The sequence below is a fragment of the Ooceraea biroi genome, chromosome 10 (genome assembly GCF_003672135.1).
Source record: "Ooceraea biroi isolate clonal line C1 chromosome 10, Obir_v5.4, whole genome shotgun sequence".
Classification (NCBI taxonomy): domain Eukaryota; kingdom Metazoa; phylum Arthropoda; class Insecta; order Hymenoptera; family Formicidae; genus Ooceraea; species Ooceraea biroi.
In genome coordinates this window covers 4,405,502-4,431,403 of record NC_039515.1, presented here as the reverse complement: position 1 = coordinate 4,431,403, position 25,902 = coordinate 4,405,502, and the positions used below count along the sequence as shown (strand labels likewise).

At 41.3% G+C, this 25,902-nt stretch overlaps 1 protein-coding gene across 2 annotated transcripts; it reads left to right on the top strand.

Annotated features, from left to right (window-relative positions):
- The first annotated feature begins 1 nt into the window (after position 1).
- Positions 2-24,274, top strand: LOC105278244 (E3 ubiquitin-protein ligase UBR4). 2 transcript variants are annotated; one of them, XM_026972850.1, is made up of 45 exons: positions 2-208; positions 607-1,146; positions 1,301-1,398; positions 1,622-2,073; positions 2,254-2,778; positions 2,945-3,108; positions 3,276-3,513; positions 3,604-3,721; positions 4,080-4,237; positions 4,347-4,515; positions 4,635-4,861; positions 4,984-5,107; positions 5,233-5,459; positions 5,891-6,100; positions 6,284-6,462; positions 6,612-6,753; positions 6,824-7,101; positions 7,194-11,082; positions 11,174-11,331; positions 11,434-11,580; positions 11,675-11,707; positions 12,063-12,264; positions 12,348-12,537; positions 12,614-12,997; positions 13,092-13,540; positions 13,646-13,759; positions 13,891-14,103; positions 15,342-15,518; positions 15,599-15,773; positions 15,896-16,046; positions 16,133-16,361; positions 16,448-16,597; positions 16,682-16,984; positions 17,092-17,318; positions 17,476-19,240; positions 19,319-19,480; positions 19,591-20,215; positions 20,336-21,120; positions 21,214-21,609; positions 21,699-21,833; positions 21,929-22,270; positions 22,369-22,823; positions 22,926-23,250; positions 23,563-23,722; positions 23,859-24,274. In XM_026972850.1, exons 2-45 carry the CDS (start codon positions 1,025-1,027, stop codon positions 23,921-23,923), a joined length of 15,837 nt encoding a protein of 5,278 aa, XP_026828651.1. In that variant the 5' UTR covers positions 2-208; positions 607-1,024; the 3' UTR covers positions 23,924-24,274. The 2 variants fall into 2 exon arrangements, with proteins under 2 accessions (XP_026828651.1, XP_011335506.2); XM_011337204.2 differs by lacking the exon at positions 13,891-14,103.
- The last annotated feature ends 1,628 nt before the right edge of the window (positions 24,275-25,902 follow it).

Here is a 25,902-nt window from a genome sequence, read left to right as displayed (position 1 = left end):
TTTGCCGTACGACGTTTGACAGATAGAGAAGCTCGCATAACCTACAACGACCCTTCTGTAGACTTTAATTTGGTAGTGTGACTAATGTCATCCCTTTGTCACGTTATCTGCGACGATTTTCGCTTTGTTAAGCACTTGTGTAAACGCGTCGTGAACGATTTACACGCTGGCATGATTGAACGGGCAATTTCTCGACGATTGACATCCGGTGAGTACGGTATCGGTTCACGATGACTGATGCTAGCTAGATACGAGCTTTTATCTGCGAGATGATGCAGGATGGGAGTAACCTTCATGTGGGGCTACATGTTTTTCTGCTGCGTTAAGCCTAATTTACAAAAACAGTCCTCGGGTGATAATGGACAAATGATTACACGAAATGTTATTCCCGCGATTTATAAGCACAAACGTAAATATTAAACATCCGATGAAAATTGTCAACGTAAACTGCAATGCAAAATGCAGACTGTTATCGACATGTGAAATCCGATATTCCGATATCATTTATTTGGAAAAAAAACCAACTATTTGAAAAATTATAAAGTATGATTGATCAGAAATTGATGAAGTATATAAATATCTTTTGAATATTAATATATGTTCCAGGGGCATTAAATTTGCGCTAGATTTGCGCTATATTGCGAATGACTGATGTAGCCAATCAAAAACGTTCTCGTACCCTCATTTGACTCGAGCGCGTTATTTGAAAATTCAACTTACGCGTTCCGTTATCCCGTCACTGCGTCGTAATGTGTTTACTAATACACTTCAATCTTCAATCAGACGTAGTACTGTTAACGGTCGATGGACACAGTTTAATTTTCGCGATTTACGCGGTCGTATCGGAACTAATTTCTCGGAAATAAGTTCGACTCCATCAACGCGACTTTCCAACGCGTGTGCGTTGATACGTCACGAGCGCATGAGTCACATCGGAAAGTACCAATGAAAATATACTATACATAACTGCAATCGATGCAAGGGACGAAAACGAGAACGACTCGATGAAGTGTTAGTGTTTAAAATGGCGGCGAAGAGCGGTGGTCACGATGAGTGGCCTTCGGTAATGAAACCGATATTAGCAACATCGCCGCGCTCGTTTAACAAAAATGACGTTATCGATCTCGTGAAGAGCATAGTTAAAAGGTAGGTTCAGCTTGTCACGTTCGACCTCCTCGAATCGTCGCCCTTCGGCGGTCGAGATACGTGACACACGGAAATGGATGCCTGCTACCGCGGTCTGAACTTTCCCGAATTTTATTCCGCTCGATTGTACAGCTCTCTCTTTGTCGTCTTACAGCGAGAACAAGTTCGTCTCCCACGAGGATCAATACGACACGTTTTACACGGCGGTCGCTGCCTTGTCGGCGGATTGCATTAGCGGTTGCGCAAATACATGTAAGTGTCGCTCATTTGTGCGCGGATAACTATACGAAATATTCTTTAAATAGTACGTGAGATCAGTTTTTTTTTCAACTACGTTCACGGACAGAGAGCACAAGCATGCTCTCTTTCTCTTTTTTTTTATTCTGTGTATATATATATATATATCTTTCTCTTTTGAAATCTTGATACGAGATGGAAACTTGGAGTACTTTGGAATATAAAACGTTTCTTTCAGTTACCAAGAGCCAAATATCTATTGTGTGTCAAGCATGCAAAGTCCTGCTTACTTATCTGGTGGACAAACTGCCACTGCATCAGGTGCAACCTGGAGATACTGCGCCAACAGTTTTGAGCACAAAACAGCTGCTACTTCCGATACGCGCACTATGCACAGGGCAGTCTTTACTCACGTCTACGGAGGAAATGGCCCTGGTTTCCACAATAAAAAATTCCAAGATACCGCCATTCGTGACGGTCCTGTCAAGTGGAAAAGAAAAAGAGTTTCCTCAACAATCTGTGAAAGAATCCATGCGGTCTCGTTGTGACTTGTCTACCAGTATTCTCGAGCAGTTGACAATCCCGCTGCAAGATTTTTCGTCATCCTCGATTCTCACTAGTGAAAGTTCTGCTGAGAGTGCTAGCAAGAATGCTAATGCTGTTGTAGGGGAAACGCATTCTGATACTAAGGTTTGTGCATTAAAATATAAATACTTTGTTATAATTGAGCAAAAATTATTTTTCTTTCCTTATATATTATTCAATAAATTCCATTTTTTGTCATATCTCGATAATATTGTTTATAAACTAAAGTACTTCTGAATGAAATAACTTAATAGAAATTGAGTATAGAAATGTATCATGTTGCAGATAATGTTTGTTGCGAATAACATAAGCACTCTGCAGAATATGGGTGCAGGCGATATTTTATTAGATATGTGTTTGAATCTTTCGCATCTGTCGCGCTACACGCGAAAGTATCAAGCATACTTATCCAAAAAAGGATTCAGCCTGCCAGCTAACGCGTCGGAGGCACATACGATAAGACACAGCTTACACTCTGTCGTTAGTGATATTAATATTGTACATAATGTGATATCCCTCCCGATACTTGAACCATTGACACCAGAGAAACTGGAGAAACTGTCACTACTGACTATGTCTTGTCTGTATTGTTCAATCGCGAACGCAACAGCATCAAGTATAGTCGGCATAACAAATGCCGTATCACCTAAGTGCAGTACAAATACTACGACGAGTAGTCAAGCCAGTCAAAGCGCAAAAACCACCGACGAGGAGTACGATACCTTGGCAATAACTGTTGTTGAAAAGAGTTTAGAAATATTTGGACAAGTGTCAAACGTCATCAGGAATAGCACACGTGCAGGAGGACATGTGAGTAATTCTTCACATTTTTCATTTTGATGTCACATATTTTAAATATTTACACAGTAATGTTTTAATTATTTTACGACTATAGTAATGTGATTTAAAAATTTGCTACATCGATCTTACTTTCTCTTATGTAATTTTAATATCTTTTGTATCTAATTTAAATCAGATTCTGCAAAATCATTTACTTATTGGCGTGTGGCTCTTGGTCGCCGGATTGCAAGCGCAATTGACTGTGAGCAGTTTCAGTGCCGCGGATAAGGGAAAAGAAGAAAAGGGAAAATCGCCAAGTAAAGCTCGCGATGGAAGTGGCCGTGTGAATCTTATGAAAGTGTAATTATTACATGTATTCTCCTCTTCCCATATACAATATTACATTTCATTTTGAATTTTGAGAACTGGACTGAGAACTTATTCTAAAATTTTATCCTCTATATTTCGCGATCCAGGTTTTAAATATATGTGCATCAAGACTATACAAAATATTTTTATGTGAACAGTCAACAGGGATTTGGAGTACTGTCAGTGGCGTTAGCATCACATGCATTGAACTTGATGAGCGCACTTCTGGAGGACGTATCTGTCGAAACAAATTCCGATTTAGTTGTGCCAGTTCCTGAACCGGCTCCTTTAGATATCTTGTCTACTTCTACAGCGCTGCAGAGAGCAGTAACTTTCCTACAAGCAGTGCCATTGAATCATCTGCTATTTTATCTTGCGACTATTAGTTACAGAAAGGTACTTGAACTCTTTTACATACCTTTGTATCAGTTTCAAAATATCGATAACGATTGTTTGTGTAACTCATGTATATTTTGTTCGTTTCAGGCTTGTACATTGAAAAGAGTACAAAAACATCCTTTAGAAGGAGATGCGTTGAGTCAGTCGGATTCTACTACATACTATGAAGATCTTTTGAGTTGTTCAGAGAATTCCACTGACGAAGGTAATATTGTATAGCCATTAAATATTTGCATTTGTATCTATATACTTTTAATATTATTATTTATAGCGAAAATATGTATTCACGTAATTAATTTAATTTTTATTTTTTTACTACTAGTACTTTTAGTTTTATGATATTGTCGGCGGCAGAAGTGCTAAAATGTGTAGATGCTACTTGATGCTTTACAATACGTTGCTTAATCGACGTGTAAACATTAATTTTGTAATTTATGCAAATTACGTACACAGTATGCATATTTGAACGCAACATTAAAGTGCTTACGCTAACATATTAACAACTTTGTTAATATATACTGGTATATGCTCACTATATGTAGAACAAACTGTTATGTCGATAGAGGAGGACAGCGAACCCATTTTAGGGCTGTGGTTTGAGGAAACTCTTGCCCCGTCGGATGAAACTTCTACAAATACTAATAAAGAAACAAATAACGAAGCAAGTGCAGAACGTACTACTACCACCACGATTGTTCCTGACAATCGGGAGCCACATGGAGTATGCATAATTATTTTATCAATTTAATCAGGATTATATACTGATGAGAACATAACATAAATTTGTATCAAGCACAAATTGATAATCGATTACTCTTTTTTTTTAACAGTACATCTCACTTGCAACAAAAATATTTCAATTCATGAACAAACACCTAATTGGTAGCAGAAGTACGTATGTTCGAGAATACGTGGTTAATGGCTTAGTTGAGCAACAAATGGTCATATTGGCGGCAATTATAAGAGATTTAGATCACGAAACGGCCAGAACAGAGACAGGTAAGTTCATGTAACTACTGTTTGTGACCTCATATTTTCATGTTATGTCTTATTTTTATATACAAATTACATTTTTCATTAAAACTGTAATATTATATAATGAAATTATGCACTTTTAGGCACTATTTCTGCATTTTACGGAGCTACATTGGGCGCTATGTATTCGGAATTTTCTCAAGCTTTAAGTCGTTATACTCACAACCTGCTTGCATGGAATACTCTAAGCGAATCTCTCCAGAACACGTTGCTTCAACACTTGGGGGTGAGTCCCTGGCCCACGGAAAGTAGTAGTTCAACCACGTGGCCTCTCCAAGTGTACCCACGGACTTTGAGTGTGCTGGCACAGGTACAATATAATCATCTAATAGTAGTGTGGTGTTAAAAGTAATTTCTAGGAATGATTTATCTTTAATCATAAGAATAACGTGTCCGGCATTTTATTACATTGTCAACAATTTTCGTAATTAGGTGTTGTTGCTGAAACCTCAACTAGAAAGAGAAGCTGCGTGCATAAGCATATGGCATCGATTAGTAACAACTATGGTTGAGAACGTATGCAATCCTCAAACTACGTACGAAGCTGAGAATGAAGGTAACGCGCGTCAAATTCGTCAAAAATTATTGACGCGTAATAAAAAAAACAAGATTATATTATTTAAAAATCTATAGACTCAAGATATAATCATTATACGCTAATTAAACACTTAACGTTCGCAGATTTAAACGTAGAACACGCTCAGCTGGTCCTTTTTCTATTTCATTCTTTAAATTTAATGCAGAAGAAATCGGTACTGCTTGTGACCGGAAGTGGTGCAGTGCGTTGCAGCGAAGCAGTGAAGACGCCGATGAAAGATTATCAGCTGTTACATTTGTCCCGATTATTGTTGTTACTTGAATATATGATGAAGCACTTGTACGATGCGCATCCAGTGTTGCTTGAGCAAGTAAGACACATTTGTTATGTATTTTCTTTGCGATACATGTATCTATGAAGGAATTTTAACATGCATTTGATAATTTTCGTGCTTGTCATTATTTAACATTGCAATGTAAATTATTGAACGCATAGACGAGTGAAAATACGATAATATTTTTACTTGTTTGAAGTTAATAATTTATCCATTGCAACGTTTTACGATATTTTAATGACAACTATGTATCAAATGCTACAGCAGAATTTTTATTCACTCTGTAAAAAGTGAATAGCAAGATAACAGGGCCACCTGCGTTAAAGTGTCACCTGTGTGGTAGTATACGTCTTGCACATTTCTTTCATGTTAATTTTATCCTTAATTCTTATAAAATAATTAAAATAATTCTTGTAAAATAATAATTAAAATAATTAATTCTTAAAATAATTTTGTTTTTTATACAGGTAAAATGGAATTTATTCTCGGCTACAAGTTTAGTATCTGATACGAAAGAGGGCAACAAGCAGACCGCACGGGCTTTTACTCCCTGGGTGGAAATAGAGGATAATTATCGTAAATATGGTTCACAGGACGAATTCTCAATGAAACCACGCTTTTACAATTTGTCGAGAACAGATTTCAATAATCAAGATGCTCCAAAATTGGATGGACTGGTATAGTAATTTTTAGGATAAAAGAAATCTAATAATCGATTATAAAAGTTCTTTCTTATTCTTGCAAAACTTGTCTATTGCGACATTCTTCGTGCGACAATTGAGTCTCCTTTTTTATTTTATTTATTTTTTATTTAATATTTCAAAGAACATAACGTAAAATGCGCGTATTATATTTTGCAGGCCTGCAACTTTATCTTAGGCACGTCGGATAAGATGAAATATCCTCTTTTGGTTGATGCATTGATCGATATTCTTAATGTACTTAATCAAACCGACATGTACAGGAAAGGTGACAACAAGGAAAGGATTACTTTTACTGGACTGTGTGCGATTCAATATTGTTTCTCCATATGTTGGGAGTAAGTGTGCAAGATTTTACAGATAATTTGGTGCAATTATTTTACAATAGATTTTTGCAATTGTGCCGTATATATCTTTATTTAATTTGTAGTTTTATATTTTATATTTAATCATATACAAGATGTAACAAATTACACGTTTGCGACAGGTTATTACTTATGTTGCCTCCATCGACTCCTTACATGAATAAACTTGCTCTTGGTGAGGAAATACCGGCTGGGCCCATGGTGCTTCATTCGTTGATATGGGGACCGAGGGCCGCATTCAAAACTTTTACTAGTTGGATGAAGGTAAAAGATCAAGAAGCTGTTAAATATGTTTTGCATCTTTGTTTTGCATTGATAATTGTCCTTGTAACAGGATTGTCTGGTGAAGCAAGGAATGTACACGCAGTACGCCGAAAACTTGTTGAAAACGGTGTCGTCTACCGTGAACGCTCTCAAATATGATATCACTCTTGCGAAAAATTGCATTATTTCGCTGAAGCCGGAATATAACGTTAACGACAAGATAATGCCAAAGTCGTCATTGCCAAAACTTTGTTCTTTATGCATACTGGCTGCAGTCGTAGGAAAGTTACAAGTTCTCATGGACGAAAGCATATCAAAAAATTCTACGGAAAACATTGATGCTTCCAAGTATGTATGCTGAGTCGTATCTCATGTACATGTAACATTGATATTACATTTTGTGTTACATTTTGCGTAATTATGTAAATCTTTTTTTACAGGAGCACACAGAACGCGGATTCTGTGCCTTCAAACAGGATTAAAATGATAACCGAGATTCTGCCGGATATTTTATCCTTGACAGAGCTTATTCTGCTATCGTGTCGAGCTAATATACTGTATCATACATTTGAGTCCACCGAGGAGGAAGGAAAGTACAGCAAACGGGATTATTTAATCCTGGACAACATTTTGTCCATGGCGGGTGCAAATTGGGGAGCCGATACGTCACTGGTGTCGTTCCTGCCGAGTTGCATAAAATCTGCGCTGGACAAATGGAAGAGCATCGCGTTCGCTCCTGTGCCTTGGAATACTTATGCGAATGACATAATACCAGCAGAGAGCTACATTTTTACTACTGTCAATTATCACGTCAGTTCCTTGTCGGAACACCCAACGTTCTCCATTAATCCCTCGCTGAAGAACTTGCTCTACTGCTTAGTCTCGTTTATGATGGAGTACATCGTTCCCGCAACAGCCTCGGACCAACAATCGGACTTGCACACCCAAGCCGTAGACATCCTCATTTCGTTATCACTGGATGCTCGTACCGATTATCTGCGGGAGATGGCTACCAATACTTTGGCCAAATTATTGAGACCGGACAACGACAGCGAGGCGCAACATCTGCGGGAACACATGTTCGTGTTGAATTTCACGTACAATTTGATAATTGAGTACACGGATAACACGTCTGGATCTATTAACATCGTCATCGACGAGGAGATCTTGAAACAATGCGTGAAATACTGGGAGCGTCTGCTGGAAAAACCTCTTGGTTGTAAAGCTTTAGATTTGTTCTTCACTTCCGACGCGAATCACACGCTCGTGTCCGTCTTGTTGTCCATAACGTCGTCCGAAGCTTCGCCGCAGTTTAGCACGTACATTTTGCACTTTTTTAATGTGTTATTCAGAACGGCCGAGAAAGCGAGCGACAGATCGCTAGATCGCTTATGCAAATCAGTGGCCAATTTTGCTAATGTTGAAAGTGAGAAACTGCAAACCTGGCTGAGACACGTGATATTAGGAGCAACGAACGCGCAGACTAGTGGTTCCACGACAAATATACCGACTCCCGCAGCTGGCGCTGCAAATGCGTTGGTAACTGTTTCTGGGGCTTCGGAAGAGAGTCAGAAGCCGGATGAGAGAAACAACGCATCCAACAATGAACAAGCTCAATGGACGATCTCCGATGGCTCCAACAATCAGTCGGCGACGAGCAGCGACGAGCAGCACTCGATCCACGAGAACAGCCGTTTCTTGCGAGCGCTCACGAATTACATAGTGAAAAACAATGTCGGTTCGAACGTTTCGATAACCATTCTGCAAGCTCTCATACCGTTGGCGTACCACATCCTCTCGCCTACCATCGAGGGGAACAGGTTCTCAGAATTGATGCACATCATGTCTACGCTGGCTGATGCCGGGTCGGAGAAAGGGCACACGTTACTCTTCAAAGCTGCAACGGAGTGGGTCGAGCTCTGCAAGGAGCAGATAATGAACAGGGATCCTCAAACCTTCGACAAACCATCCCCGTACATTGAGGCTGGTTGCTGCATGTTGAACTACATTGCCGATGTAGTGGGCGCGATTTGTCCGCAGCAGTCGCAGGATCGAGCCACCAGCCCGCCCTGGGAAGGCGCCATACCGAGTAACGACCTGAACGACAGCGATTGGGTGGACGAGATTCCGCACGAGGACGACGACAGCGCGGCCGAAGATTCGGATGAGGACAGCCTCTGTAATAAACTGTGCACCTTCACAATCACGCAGAAAGAATTCATGAACCAGCATTGGTATCATTGTCATACGTGCAATATGGTCGATGGTGTTGGTGTTTGCACAGTGTGCGCAAGAGTCTGCCATCGCGGACACGATGTCACGTATGCCAAGTACGGGAACTTCTTCTGCGATTGCGGTGCCAAGGATGACGGATCGTGCCAAGCGTTGACGAAACGCAGTCCGCAGAGTTCGGAGCATCAGGTGAGCAATAATATACCGTACAACACCGTCGGCGCTCAGGCGGAGAGTAACCTGCTCCTCACGAGCAGCCTGCGCAGACGAGCGTCCAGTCCCGTGCACATGTACGACAAACACGAACGAAGCGGACGCGACACTCAGAGGCAAGCGTATTTGGCCCAGCAATTGGAGCCTTCTAAAGATTGGATACACTCTCAATTATGGAAAAGTGGATTGGTTTCCTCGCTGGTGGATTTAACGCGCGCGTTGGTACCCGCGGTGGATGCGTCCTGTCAGCGTTATTCACCCGTTGGTTGTCACACGCGGGCTCAATTGGCGCTTAAGCGCTTGCACACGCTCGACAAAAAGTTTGAGCACACGGATCAACTTATGTTGCCAACCTTGGGCTCTCAGGAGGGCGCGTTTGAAAATGTCAGGATGAATTACTCGGGAGATCAGGGTCAAACGATTAGGCAGTTGCTGTCCGCACACATGATACGGCGCGTCGCGATGTGTTGTCTGTCGTCCCCTCACGGTAAACGGCAACACTTGGCTGTGTCTCACGAAAAGGGAAAGATAACAGTGTTGCAACTCAGCGCGCTTCTAAAGCAAGCCGATTCTTCCAAGAGAAAGCTAACTCTGACTAGACTCGCCTCAGCCCCGGTACCTTTCACTGTCCTCTCGGTTACTGGAAACCAGTGGAATGAAGACTTCCTGGCTGTGTGCGGTTTCAAGGACTGTCACGTGCTTACGTTCAACAGCTCTGGAACGGTGTCCGATCACCTGGTTCTGCATCCTCAGCTCGAAAGCGGAAACTTCATCATCAAGGCGCTGTGGCTTCCAGGCGCACAGACGCAATTGGCGCTGGTCACTGCGGACTTCGTTAAGATTTACGACTTGGCGAAGGATGCGCTAAGTCCGCAGTACTATTTCCTCGTGCCCACGGGCAAGATCAGGGACTGCACTTTCATGCACGCGGAGGACGGTACGTTCCACATGTTGCTCATGTCTTCCGCCGGATACATTTACAGTCAAGTGATGGACGAGGAGAGCCAAGCCAAACACGGTGCTTTCTACGTGACGAACACGTTGGACGTTTATCATCCGGAAATCAAGGATAACGGTCAAGTGGGCGGTGGAGGAGTCTCCATTTACTATTCTCATGCTCTGCAATTGTTATTCTTCAGCTACGCTTGCGGCAAGAGCTTCATAGCGCCGCTTAAGCATATGGACTCCGACATCACTGTAGTATTCCAGATTAATCTTGCTAGTAACAAAACGAACGGAAACAAATCCAACAACAATCAGCCACAGCCTCTGTGCCAATGGAGCGAAGTGGCGAATCATCCCGGACTGGTCTGCTCCATTTTGCAAACTAGCAACAACCCGGTGATACTGATGATCAAACCCGACACGATCATGATACAGGAAATCAAGATCGTTCCCGCAAAGGCGAAGATCATGGATATGGTCGCGATCCGGCATCCCAGCTCGAATGCCGAACATCGCACGACTCTGATATTGTTGTGCGAAGATGGTAGTCTGAGAATTTACATGGCCGGATTGGAGCAAACTGGATTCTGGATGTCGTCCACTGTGCAACCGATTAGCACCACATCCGGCATCAAACCAGCCCGAAAGAAGAAGACTAACAAGATGGGAAAACCGTCGGGATCCGTCACATTCCCCATCGATTTCTTCGAGCACTGTCAAGTGATGAACGACGTCGAATTCGGTGGCAACGATCTGCTGCAGATTTACAATGTTGCACAGATCAAGCACCGTTTAAATACCACGGGAATGTACGTAGTTTCTACGAAAGCCATGGGCTTTAACGTGGAAGTCACGAATAGCGACGCGATTTTAGTAATGACGGGTATTAGAGTGCTCCTTGCCAACCAGGACATTCAAAGAGCACCTCTGTATGTTGAGGTGAGTTCAGATACATGTTTGTTAATTGTATTGACATGAAGATTCGTTTTTACTTCTTCCAACTGATTTTTCGCTTACGGTGTTTTTTAAGGTATTTGGTAGAAGTATTCGAACAACGTTAACTAGAAGTCGTTGGTTTGACATACCTCTAACGAGAGAGGAAAGTCTTCAAGCTGATAAAAAGTTAACAATTACTTTCGGACCATCTCAAGATCCAGAGGGTATTATTATGGTTGATTCCATAAAAATGTTAGTATAGTTGCAAATTATTTCAATTATATCAATTATTTTTGAGAATAACATAATATCGATATAATTGAATATTAATCAAAATCTTTTATTTTCTTAAAGATACGGTAAAACCAAGGACGCATTTGGATGGCCCGAGGAGATAGAAGAAATCCAGTCTTGTCAACCAACGTCTGCGCCAGTGACGACAATCAATAATGAAGCCGATAACACGATCGTCTCTCCTGCACCATTGTCCTCAATCGACAAGTATGTAATAGAATATTCTTTTATGAAGTACATAGCCGTAAGTTAATTATAAAGAAAGTTATAAAAAAAAGTATTCTTTAATCCATGCAATCAGAACGACAAAGGATAGTTCGATTAACATAGAAAGGTAAGAACATATTATAATTTTATTATTATAAAGCCAGTAAAAGAATAGATTGGCAATTAGTGTTATCAATTAATTGTTCACAAGCAACTAGAGTTTTATTGGAAAAGAAGATTTAATTTTTATCACGTCTTCAATTAATAGCATGCATCACAAATTCTAATAATTTATTTACGAATGAGTTTAAAATCATATCTTGTGATATCTTTTTTCGTATCGATTGTATCATTAATGATGTCAATTATTTTGCTTACATGATAATAAATTCTACTTGCATTAATTAAAGTTATAATATGTATTTATTACAGGAACATATTTTTAACGTGTTTAGTAATAATAGCTTTGTAAATTTTTATAGGATGATATCCAGCATTCTCGAAGTCTTGGAGTCTTCATTTATGTTATCCTCACACGATGACAATAAATCTTCGCTGAAAGCCACAGCTATCGATGTCGCGTCGCGATTGCTAATATTACCGACGCCGCCGTCTGTGCAAATGCATACGACCGCTTTGTTAGCTGCCCTTCACAATACCAAGCAGGCTTATCATTTTCACAAGGTATTCAATAACGTTAATCAATTATTCATCAACAGCTCACAGACTTGTATATGTTATTACATTTGGTTTTGCATGCTGTTTAGGATCACGCATTGTTGTCACATGTGCTTGAATCCTTGAAGTCGATGAAGGAGGCCAACGATCCCGCGGATATCGACGCTGAGAATTTTTACAGACTCGTACTTATCGTTCGCGCTATTGCCGTTTCTCGTCCCCATAATCTTGCAAAATTTGCCGAGCAGTACGTGAACAAGTCAATTGATGAGAACAACGGTATGTATTTCACAGTCATGTATATCTTCAAATTGAAAATGGACAGCACGTGACGTTGAGAATCATTTACTTCTAGTGCCCGTTTTTGAGAAGGATCGTTTGGAAGCTCGTTTGCAAACAAAAACCGACGAGAATCAGCACTTAGTCATTCAACTGATGGAGATACTGTGGTCTTTGCACTTGGCATATCCCAAGAATATGGCACTCGCTCCGGTGGTCGTTCCAGGGCTCACTCACGCCGAGGGAACGGTACACGCAATCGTGGAGATCATTCACGCATTCACCATATGCGACGTTGAGAACAACACCCCGATAGCCGCTAAGTTATATCTGCAGTTATTGCTATCCTCGGACATGAGCATCAGCTTCAGCGCGAAGCACGCTATAATCCGAGTGCTCAGACCCAGATGCAAACGTAGAAGAGTATATATACCGAGTCCGCCGAATTGTAGTACTCCAGGTATGGGAATGAAGCTGGATACCGAATTATAAAATGAGATCAGCCACGTACCTGATCATTATTTTTTACTATCATTTTTATATTTTACATGTAGGCGTGGTTGCTGATACCGAGGAGAAGTCCGCATCAGCTCCCTCGCAAGCGTCTCGGGAAACGGTGGAGCGCGATGTGGAACAACAGTTCGACATCGAAGCTGTCGAAGCCGTGGACAGGGTGGCAGCTATGCTCGGAGCTGAAGGCAATCAGAATTCGGCCGCCGCAAGGGTAGTTAATCATCCTTTGGAAGCGTTGCTCGGCGCGGGCAACTTTCCGCAGTTGCTCGATGTGCCGCCGGATGCGGATGACGAGGCGATGGTGGAGCTCGCGATAGCCCTAAGCCTGCAAGACCACGAGGGCGGCGCAGATCTGCAAGCGTTGCGACAGGGATTCCAGCAGGGCCTCTCGAATCTGCATCTACAGAGCCTTCAGAATTTGAGCAGCGCCGCGATGCAGGGCTTGCAGCATTTGGCGGCGCAAGGATTGGTTCAAGCTCCAAACGCTCAGGTAAACGTGCCTCTATGATGGCATACATTATCTTTACGAGAACTTAACTTTTATTAGCCGTAAATTTCGATATATAATAACCAAAGAATCGATGTTCCTTTGCAGGGCCAAGAGGGTGGACATTATTCCGACACAACTGCTTCCGCGGGCGGCTCCGACGATGAAGGCTCAACCGCCGCTACCGATGGTAGTACCCTACGAACGTCTCCCGCCGAGCAAGTGAGTTATACCTTAGCATACATGTATCTCTGCCTTGCTACTATTATTCACCGAAAGTATTTCGACGTGGATCAACAGAGTCTTAGTACTTGCACATGTCGTAGTAACGCTTGCGACACATTTTATGTTAGGGTGGTAGTGGTGGTAGCAAGGGTAGCGAGAGCGGTGGAAGCGATAGCGGAGGCAGCGCCGTTGACAGCATGACAGGGGAGCATAATGTTTCTGGCAGGAGCTCCGCGTACGGAGACAATGCTCCCGACAATGCTATGCCTCCGATTGGAATTGGAGTCAGTCAAGCGCCACGCTCTGAAACTAATACTCTAGATGTTCCCACAACTTTCACTGTAAGTTCCGTGTACTCTGTAGTACGGGTTACATAGCAGACTTACATAGTTTTTTCAAAGCAAAAGCAGCGCCGGCGACACTCGCGATACTCGCGTTTCGATGTATCGGTACATTATCATGTACATTTATGACATAATTTCTTCCTTTCCTTATTTCATTCAACGTCATTCATTGTTTTGAACGTTCTGATAGTTTTATTATTTGTTGTCGGTGGAATCATGACTGAGACTAGTCTAATTCATTCTTTTACATAAAATGTAGAAATTTTAACTCTAATCTGATTGTTTAAATGTATCAAATTCTTTTCGCATAATGATTTGATGAATATAAAGATTTCCTACAATGTGTAAATTGTGTAATATTGATATAGATTTTAAAAACTACTTTGTATCATTATACATCTATCATAAATTAATCGTAGAATAATTAAACGATAATCTTGCAAAGAATATCAAATAACCAAGATATAGTTAAAAAAGTTATATAATTAAAAATGTTATATATGTGAAGAACATTGGATTTATATTTTTTATAAAAAAATAAAATAGACTTTATTTTTAAGTAAACTTTATTTTTGTTTGCCACATTTGAGCGAATCGATAATCTTAATTTATTTTATTAAATTATTAATTGTTAAAGACTCGAGCCTCCGTTCTCAAAAGTTGCCTTTAATCCACACTGCCACAAAAACATTATCACGAAAAATCAAATTCGGGATTGAACAGATATCTCATCGAACATTTTTACTGAACGTGCTATAAGACTTCGTTGAATCCCTTTAATCATTGGAGTCTGAATAGAGTATGAAATATAATTTATATATTCCAATATCAGCTTTTTATTTTCAGTACCTGATAAAAACGTTTTTATTAAAACTATTTAATGAAAAGCAGGAGTTAAACTTTGAAAATATTAAATATGAATTACACTCTATTAAGACTCTTTCTAAAGTTTAAATAATTTTCGTCTGAGATTCTAATAGTTAATACATCATTCATAATTTTTATCTCTCAAGAAGATTATTATTAAATAATTCTATTATGTGCGTTAATAATATCTTTTCTTTGTAATTTCATATACATCTAATACATTATTAACACATATCCAGTATTTTATCGATTCTCTTTTATAAACTAAAAAATTTCAGAAGTTTTAAAACACGAAAAAAGTCAAACCGATTAGTAAACGATACAATTGTATTTTATATTTATAAATTATTGTTTGTCGTCATGATTAGAACACTGAGCAAGAAGAAGGCACTGAGCAAGAACAGGGTGTTGAGCAGGAAAGTGATACGACTGCTGAAATCACTGTGAAACTACATGCTATACGGCTGTTATTGTTGGACAGATTTACGCAATTTGTGCCCAATTTAACGAACGTGCGAGGAGTACTCGCTATTCCGTTTATGCAGGTACATTTTCATAACATCGTAAATTGCATGCCAGGAAAGTCCAGTCGGCGAACAGTTTTAAAGCTTCTGCTTTTTGTCAGGTTGTGTTAATGTTAACCGCTGATCTCGACGGGCAAGATGAACGGGATAAGGCTTGCGTGGAACGCTTATTGCAAATGCTCGTGAAAGAACTAGAGATGGACAAACCTGATACGAACAATATATGCGAGCGTAGCAATAAGAGGGAAGTTCACTTGGTGATTATGCGCTTGTTAAGTAAGTAAAAATAATTTTTTCCTTTTAATTATAATAGAAATATATAAATATATAATAAAAAACAAATTAATAACGTTGATATATATAATACATTATTAATGTGTTTTTGATTATTTTCTTAGGCGTTCTCATGTCTCGCTCGAAATACGCCACGAAGGCTCCCGTGGACAATCCGAACTTTGTTTCCCAAACCACTGCTGCAATACTGAGCAAAGCTGGTATCATCGACTATTGTTTAACGTTACTACAGTCTTTACTTGACTATTGGAAAACGTAAGTTGCACAAGTAAATGTACAATACTATGATTTGTGATTAATACCATAACATAAAAGTTTCACGAATGTATTCTGTTCGTTAGTACCAGTACTGAGGAACCTGGCACCATGATTGGCGGCCAGTTGCTCAAGGAGCACCTCACCACATCGCCTCCGGATATGTCACCATTTTTCTTGCGTCAGTACGTCAAGGGCCACGCTGGCGATGTGTTCGAGCCGTATCCTCAATTACTGACGGAAATGGTGTTGCGGTTGCCGTATCAGGTGCACAAGTACGCGGAGAGCACCGTGGTACAGCCTGCGTTCGAACAGGTCAATCATCAACAGCCTTTTTATTTCATCTTCATTTTTGTTTGTGAGAATAAGTGATAAATCCATTTCTCTATTAATTTGTGCAGCCGTGGTACTTCTACCTTTGCGAGTACATGATGTCGTATCAGACACCATTCGTCAGACGACAAGTACGTAAATTGCTGCTGTTCATCTGCGGCAATAAGGAGAAGTACAGGCAACTGCGGGACCTTCATGCCTTGATATCTCACGTGCAGGTAATTGAATATATAATGATATATTTTTTAATGCAAAAACAATATTTGTGAATTTTACTGAGATGTTAAATATCTTCTTATCAGTCCGTGCAACAATGTTGTACCACTGGTGGTTACGATCCGCCGAATGCGCGCCCGCATTCCATCAATCTGCCGTACGATTCGTTGGTGGAACTGATCGAACATCTCAAGTGTTGTGTGGAAATCGCTACCAGTCGCACAGGAAATTGGCAACGATTCTGTCTGAAGCAGAATACGGTTCTCTCGTACCTTTTCGCCATATCGACTCTTCTCGATGAAGGTGTGAGCCCTACGGTGCTTCAGCTGTTGCAGTGCGCTATTTGCTCGAACAACAAGTCGAAAGAAACTAAAGACACCAAATCAAAGGTAAATGCAACAAAGTTTAGTAAATTGCGTTACTGTTCTGCTATTAAAAATTAGATATATTTTTTTTCCCCAATACGCGTGTTAATATCTATATGAATTTGCATCAGGAATCTAAATCCGCGACCGGTACGAAAGAGAGGCGTGAACGCGAAAAGTCCGAGGATTCCGATACAGAAGCCAAATTCGAAGAAACGCAATGCTTGACTCTAGTTGAGCAGATTCAGAAGCAAGTGCATCCTTCATTGCTGATGAAGTTCATACAAACTTTCCTCCTCGAGACGAATAACACAAACGTTCGTTGGCAGGCGCATTCTCTTATACTAGCGATTTACAAGTAAGTTGTCAATCTTTTCTATTGTTCAAATAATTTATTTCGTTCGATTAGTGAAAATGAAGTTTGCATGTGACAAAATTCAGATAATAATAATAAACTTAAATATAAAATAACATTACAATGTATAATATAATAAAATGTGCATTTAAAATTTCAGAAATTGCGGACCCAGTGATCAGGAAGTCCTACTGGATCTGTTGTGGCGTTTATGGCCCTTGCTTCCAGCCTATGGCAGGAAAGCAGCACAGTTCGTCGATCTGCTCGGTTATTTCTGCCTGAAAACGCCGCATGCTGGGAAGAAGATGCACACTTACATGGAGCAAGCAGTCGCCGTTTTGCACGCGCAGAATCAACTGCTAGCGCGACACCCTAACGCGAATCTTTATGTGAATCTGGCACAATTCGTTGAGTTGGACGGCTATTACTTGGAGAGCGAACCTTGCCTCGTCTGTAACAATCCGGAAGTGCCAATGGCCACTATCAAGTTGTCGTCGATCAAAGTGGATTCCAAGTTTACGACAACCACGCAAATCGTGAAGCTAGTCGGTAGCCACACCATCAGCCGTATCACTCTGCGCATCGGTGATTTAAAGAGAACCAAGATGGTCCGTACTATCAACGTCTACTACAATAACCGATCCGTGCAGGCGGTCGTGGAGTTGAAGAACAAGCCGGCGATGTGGCACAAGGCTAAGAAGATCACGCTTGCCCAGGGACAGACGGAGGTCAAGATGGAATTCCCTCTGCCAATAGTAGCCTGTAACCTGATGATAGAGTACGCCGATTTCTATGAGAACATCCAAGCCTCGTCCGAGACGTTGCAGTGCCCCCGGTGCTCCGCCAGCGTGCCGGCGAACCCTGGCATTTGCGCGAATTGCGGCGAGAACGTGTTCCAGTGTCACAAGTGTCGTGCGATCAATTACGACGAAAAGGATCCGTTCCTGTGTCACGCTTGCGGATTCTGCAAATATGCAAAATTCGATTATACCCTGAGTGGAAGGCCGTGCTGTGCAGTCGATCCCATCGAGAACGATGACGACCGCAAGAAGACGGTAGCGACCATCAATACCCTACTGGAGAAGGCAGACAGAGTCTACAAAACTCTGATATCTAACAAGCCAACATTGGAGATGCTTCTCGTTAAAATAAGCGAGCATCGTTTGGACCGTGGGCTGGAGGACGGTATACAAGTGTCCGGTAACATCCAAGTGAACAGGGCAATTCAGTTGCTCGCGCAGAGGTACTGCGGTGAGTGCAAAACTTCTTTCGAGGAGCTCAGCAAGATCATACAACGCGTTTTAGCGTGTCGCAGAGAGCTCGTAGCGTACGATAGGAATCAGCGAGGTCAGAGTAGTTCACAGCCGTCGTACGGTGCAAGTGCGAGTGACGTTACGAAGGACGAGACGATAGTTTCTCCGATCGGGCGCTGTTACGGTTGTGCGTCCGCCGCTACGGAGCACTGCCTGACATTGTTGCGTGCATTGGCAACCAACAGTGTAGCCAGGGACGTTTTGTGTAAGCAAGGATTGATTCAAGAACTCGTGGAAAATAATCTACGCAAAGGCACGGTACAGATGCAAGAGGAAGTACGCCAGCTGCTCTGCCTCGTCACGAGGGACAATGCGCAGTCAACCAAGGAAATTTGTTCCTTGTTGACTAATCGGATCACGTTAACGCTGCGCGGGCGAGTCGCCACTTCCGATCTCTCGGTCGCCGTGCGTCATGAAATGGCTTTGCTTGCGGCGCTCGTGCAGAAAGAGGATTCCTGTTGGGAGCAGAAACTGCGGTGCGTCATGCAGCTGTTCTTAATGGCCTGCAAAGAGTCGAAGAGCCCCGTTGTGATGGAGAGCATTATATTGCCGTGCCTGAAAATCTTGCAAAATCTCATTAAACCCGATCAGCCAGTTTCGAAGAAAAATAAAGTAAGAATCTGATTGGTGTTGCAACTCGCCTCGTTTGCGTAAATATAGTTATATTACATACCGTAATTGCGATTTCAGGACAAAACCATCGAATCTTTGGCGACGGTGCAACCACCGGAAGACATCAGTATCGACGTGAGCAAATGGATCAGTGGCGATCTGAAGCATTCGTACTCCGAGTGGCTTCGCCGTATGCCGGTTAAGAAAACAGAATCGTCTGCTGCGAAAACACTTAAAAAGGTATGCGCAAATAAATATCTAAGTACAAATGAAGCTATGTATCATGTGATTCATTTCGTAACAAGATAGTAACAAATATAATTGCTTCATGACTTGATTCTTTATTCCAGGAGGAAACTCGAGTGTTATATCTGATGGAAAAGTACGGGCACAGGTGGCATCAGCGTTGTATGAGGCATCAAGGAGTTCAGCCGCTGAGACTGTCCGACGGTGCCTGGTTAAAGGAAGTTCTCTTCAATCCTAGTTCCCGGCTGGCACGGCAGGTCGCTTGTAACATGATTGAGAGTCTGTGCCAAGGCACGGAGAGGAAGAAGGAGATCTTGGTCTTACTGACGTGTTACTTGGAAGAACTGCGTAGCGCGGGCGAGAGCAGCACCGAGTTCCTCACACTGTACCAAAGCTTAATCAGACAGTCGCCTTGGAAACAGTTCCTGGCAGTGCGCGGCGTAATGACTCTGCTGGCGGATCTGTTGACCAGAGAGATAGAGGAGCTACATCGACTGGAGGAAACTACTTTAACTAGCGATCTCGCACAGGGATACTCGTTGAAGATGCTCACGGAACTCCTGGCGATCTTCTTGGAACAGGAAAACATCAAGCAGCAGTACAAGGGTCGATTGGTCGGTGCGGTGCTGAACGGTTATCTGTCACTCAGAAGACTCGTTGTTCAACGTACCAGACTGATCGACGATACGCAAGAGAAGTTATTAGAATTGCTAGAAGAAATGACTACCGGTAAAATTTTAATTAATTTTAAAAAATTTTAAAGCTTTCTGTGTTTAGATAATTTTAATAATGATAATATTTACTCCTGTGTATATGCGTATGGATAATATACTTATTTTTTTGCATCAGGAACTGAGGAAGAGACAAAGGCATTCATGGCAATTTGCGTCGAGACGATACAAAAGCAGAATCCTCAAGATGTTCGTACTCCAGTATTCATATTCGAAAGATTGTGCTCAATTATCTATCCGGAGGAGAATGATATCGGAGAATTTTTCCTGACGCTCGAGAAGGATCCACAACAGGAAGATTTCTTACAGGGAAGGATGTTAGGAAATCCTTACAGCAATTTGGAACCCGGACTTGGTCCGCTCATGAGAGATGTTAAAAATAAAATTTGCCAAGATTGTGAATTGGTCGCGCTTTTGGAAGACGACAACGGAATGGAACTTCTCGTCAATAACAAAATTATCAGTCTGGATCTTCCTGTCAAGGAGGTTTATAAGAAGATCTGGGTGCTGGAGGGTGGCGAGTGCGACGCCATGCGCGTGATATACCGTATGCGCGGTCTTCTTGGAGACGCGACCGAGGAATTCGTCGAGACCTTAAACGCCAACAGCGAGCAAGAGGTGAACAACGAGGAGGTTTACAAAATGGCAAATGTGTTAGCAGACTGCGGCGGGCTTCAAGTCATGTTGGACAGATTGGCGGCGATCCACGACGTCAATCGGGCAAGGCCTCTTCTTCAAGTGCTACTAAAGTTGTTCAGATTGTGCGTGAAGGTCAAGAAGAATCAAGAAGTCCTAAGTAAACCCGAGCTCGGAGCGGTGACCGTATTTTTGGATGTTCTTCAGCGTTGTCTCGCTACAGAATCTGAGAATTCGCAGGCAAAAATTACCGAGCAATTACTCGACGTACGTATCATCGCCAAAAAGATGACGTGTAACTATCGTGTTCTTTTTCTTTCTGCATTATTCAATAATAACGTAAATGCACGTTGATTTCAGATCATGGAAACGATCTTGGCGAATGCAGCGTCGCAATCACTCAGCGCGTTCGAGGCATTCTCGCGCACTCTCGGCGGTCCGGAACACATAAAAGCACTTTTGTCGTGCACGCAATCGACGGCAGTCAGGCAGAGTGCTAACGTGCTCGCTCACCTGGCGAGGGTCCTGGCAGCGCTGACTTACGGCAACAACGAGAAAATGGCACTCCTGTGCGACTACTTCAAACCTGTATTGAACTTTTACAAGTTCGATTTCGAGCACACGCCTGAGGACGAGCAGAAGTTGGAACTGTTCTGTATACTCACTCAGGGCATCGAGAGAAACGCGATCGGGAATACGCTGAAAGATTATATCATTAGTATGGGTATAGTGAAAGATGCCTTCGAGTATATCACCGTGAGTAAAACATTGTCATGACGTAATTGTAAAATGGCTTTACATAAAATTAACTAATTTTTAAAAATTTGGTTTCCGCTTTGCCACAGGTGCACGCGCCGTGCGTCAAACCCACGCTCTTGCGGACGGATAGTGACGAATTGAAAGATTTCATATCTAAACCAGCTCTTAAATATATTCTACGATTCCTCACAGGGTTAGCCACTGATCACGAGCCGACTCAGGTGATGCAGACAACACGTTTTTATTTTTAATCCTTTTATTAATGAATTATTTATTGATTTAAACTGATACTGATTTTTTAAATTTTATATTGCAGTTGGCAGTTTCGCAGGTAACTATTAGCATAATCCACAGATTGGAACAGGTGTCTTCAAACGAGCACGTAGGCTCACTGGCAGAGAATTTGCTGGAGGCACTATGCACCAACAAGCGAGTGGCCGAACTCATCGAAGAGGCGCGACAACACACGCGCAGTGAGAAGAAACGGCTGGCTATGGCGATGCGAGAGAGACAGTTGGGCGCGCTTGGTATGCAGACGAACGACAAGGGCCAAGTGACTGCTAGCGGTACGATTCTTCAGCAGATGGAAGACCTGGGCGATGAAACTGGATTAATCTGCGTTATCTGCCGAGAAGGATACAAATTTAAGCCGAACATGGTACCGTCTTCAGTATTTTTTATTATTATTTACATAGAATTTTTCGGAATTAATCATGAAGATGTTTAAGCATTTTATTATCATCATTTCGGTTGCAGGTGTTGGGCGTTTACACGTTCACGAAACGCTGTAACGTGGAGGAGTTCGAGACGAAGCAACGAAAAACCGTCGGCTACACGACTGTCACGCACTTCAACGTGGTCCACGTGGATTGCCACATGTCCGCCGTGCGTTTGGCGCGCGCCCGAGACGAATGGGAGAGTGCGGCGCTGCAGAATGCCAACACGAAATGCAATGGACTATTGCCGCTGTGGGGCCCGCAAGTGCCCGAGTCCGCTTTTGCCAGCTGTCTAGCTAGGCACAATACTTATTTGCAAGAGTGTACTAGTCACCGCGATATATCCTATTCTTCGACTATTCACGACTTGAAGTTGCTCCTCCTACGATTCGCGCAAGAGAAGAGCTTCCACGAGGATACTGGCGGCGGCGGTCCCCAATCCAACATGCACATAGTACCGTATTTGATACACATGGCTCTGTACGTCGTTAACACGTAAGTGTACTTTAACGATGCATGTAGGAATTTTATCTTTGTGCTAACTAAATTGTAGCATGGGATCACGTTATTGATCACAATGTTAATATTCATTTGCAGAACGCGATCGGCGACTCGTGAGGATAAAGTTTTGACGACTTATCTAGAGACGCCGTCAAGCTCAGCGTGGCTCGATAGCTGTTACGAGGCGGAGGGCCCGTTGTACCAGTGCACGCTTTCGCTGCTCCTGTTCACGCCCGCTCGTTGGAAATCTCATAGACTTACACACCTTAATCGGCTGCTCGTTCTCGCACATCAACGCTACGTGTCTCCTTCGGCAACCACGAAGACTATTATGGAACCAACTGCCAAGGACTATACCGTGTACAAAAGCGTTCTAATCTTCTTCGGTCTAGTGGATAGCATTTATGCAAACTTCTTCAAGGTTCGAAAGCGATTTTATGTTATACCAGAGAGAAGCCTGAGAGCGGTCACGCTCGCGTTTTAACTGTAACGCCTCAAACGTGGACATTGAAGTGATTGAAGTGATTCTGTCTTTATTGCTCACTGAATATTGAATAAAGATGGAATGACGCCGCGAGCGTTGGGAGCGTCAAGTGGAACGCATATGTCCACGTTTGAGCGTTGCAGTTAAAACGCGAACGTGACCGCTCTCGGGCTTCTCTCTGGTTGTACCTAGCTGTGTGTCGTACAACAATTTCACGTTTGTTTCTTCAATAACATTTTACTTTTGCAGAAAGTAAACGTTTTATCCGACGACCAATGGCCTTCCGTTCTTGCTGAATACATCAGGCACAACGACGAGGCTATGCTAAAGGCCTCGGAACGCGTGCTTGCGTCTTATCGCGATGAATTATTGCCATGCACATCATTCGATGAGTTTTGCGACATTGTTGGTAAGTTCGTAATGTGCAAGATGTGCAAAATGATTTTTTCATGAAGTACCGATTCTTTTCATTCTCCGATTACTCATCCTCGATATGAAATAACAGAAAATAACAATAATAATTAACAATAATTATTTCATTCCAGGCTTATTAGAAGATATAAGAAATCCTTCTACATGTATCGATGATGTGCTGAGACATCTTGCTTGAAGATACTGGAAGTTTTCCTTGCGTAGCTTATTGCATTGTTGTTACCGGCGCGAATCGATTAACCATTCTGTTCTCTCGCCAAATTAATATCGTAATTTTCAAGACTTTTATATCTCGGAGGAATTTTCTTGTTAAAAGTTTATTAAATGTGATACATATACATATTCCCTAAACTTGGGACTTGATGGAAGGTTTCCGAGTAAAATTTGTGTTGCGTGATGAAAAAGGTGAGGATTAATATAAATTATTATATAAAACTTATTCTTCGTGCGGCTAAATCTTTACTTGTAGACAAATATGTATGTATATGGAAGAAATTTATGCTTTAATAAAATGTGACTATAAATATAAGAATGTCTAAATATTACGTTAATACATACTGATCTCAAACTGGGATGGCACCTGTCATTATCATAATATATCGATACAGCCATTTATTTAATGTAAACAAAACAAGGTAATTAAATTTTTCTCATGTTGCAATCTTGCTTTATAATTAATATCATTTTATGATTATCCAGATAGGAAACTACTTAAGGATAAAAAATTAACGAAATCACAATCTTGTACTAACAGTTTTTTTATTATTATTAGTGCAATAGCAAATACTGTTACAATACATCGTATAGGAATGGTGTACAATCGGTCGACAGTCGTTTGTAAATGTTTCTCTTGCTCGCTGTTGCAGTAACTTATGCTCTATACGATTAATGAAGTTATCGCTAACGCATATAAGATATTAACACTATTGTCTACGTATATAGCCTCCGTTTTCTCGAAAAAAGCTTCTTTCGTATTTTTCCGTGTATGAAAATCGTACGATTTTACTTTATTTTTTTACTCGTGACAAAGTTCTCTCAATGCACTTGAGTATTTCCATATATGAGTAAATTTATTCGCAGTCGTGGTGCACGAGCCCGACGTTACTTTCTGGCAGTGAAATCGATTTCATGAAATGTAGAAAAGATCATCAAAATTTACAGACAAAATTTTCTCTCACTGATTTCAAAATGAATTGCTGTAGATGTGCTTACGTTAAATTTTTCCGGGTTCATTTGTATAACCATTGCATACATCTGATTATTTATATACACGATCTATGGATGGACCTGTATCGCGGTATAATAAATAATCAGTCATCATCCGTTAAAAATAAAAAAATAAACATCCGTTAACATGATGATCTTTTCTAACAATTTCTTCTGAGAACAAAATTGATTTTAAATTCATCAAAGAATCTCTCTTTCCGTGATCGAAATGCAACTCCCATTTACTCTGGGATGTCGTATGTAAAAAAACTTATTACTCTCAAAAACTGTCTTGTTGTCTCGTGTACATCAATATGTGACGTAAAATAATTCGAATTTTTAATGGGACATTTTACAGTGCATATAAATTTGTACGCCTTATCGTACGTATTTTTTGCAGTCTTTAATACTCATTTTTGTGGTCGTATTTCTTTTTTGGCTCGTGTATATTGTTCATATTGAATTAGCGAACAACTATTCGTCGTTTAACAAGTTTCATCGTATAAAAGATCGTTTCGCCAAAGTCTAACGTGTAGCCTAAACACTATTCATACTGGCAAGCTACTGTGTGCGCATTAAATCTAATTGGTATATCGTTACGTCTTTACGTCAACAACGTCTACTTCGAATAAATTATTTTAAGGCTACTTCCTTAGCTCCTCGGTTACTCTATAAGAAACTATCGTCACACCCTTTGAACGGGTTTAATGTACAAGCGTGGTATTCGCCATGCGATGGACGAATTGAGTGAGACTTAAAAGCCATTAGACGAATATAAGTAATTAACGATCACATGTCGTGCGATTACACTGAAATACGAGCTCTGGCAATTAAGTCTACGGATGTACTTTACTTCTTTTAATTGCTGGAAAAAATAGAATTTCGCAACAAAATACAATTAGTATTTTGGAATAAAAAATATTACTAAAATATAGTATCTATTTTGTGTAA

Bases quoted from the DNA above. Each gene is read 5' to 3' on its own strand.
- LOC105278244 (XM_026972850.1), top strand. From the start codon at position 1,025: ATGGCGGCGAAGAGCGGTGGTCACGATGAGTGGCCTTCGGTAATGAAA. The intron at 16,598-16,681 runs GTAATTGAATAT...TCTTCTTATCAG, and splicing joins CCTTGATATCTCACGTGCAG to TCCGTGCAACAATGTTGTAC. The intron at 23,251-23,562 runs GTTCGAAAGCGA...TTACTTTTGCAG, and splicing joins TTTATGCAAACTTCTTCAAG to AAAGTAAACGTTTTATCCGA.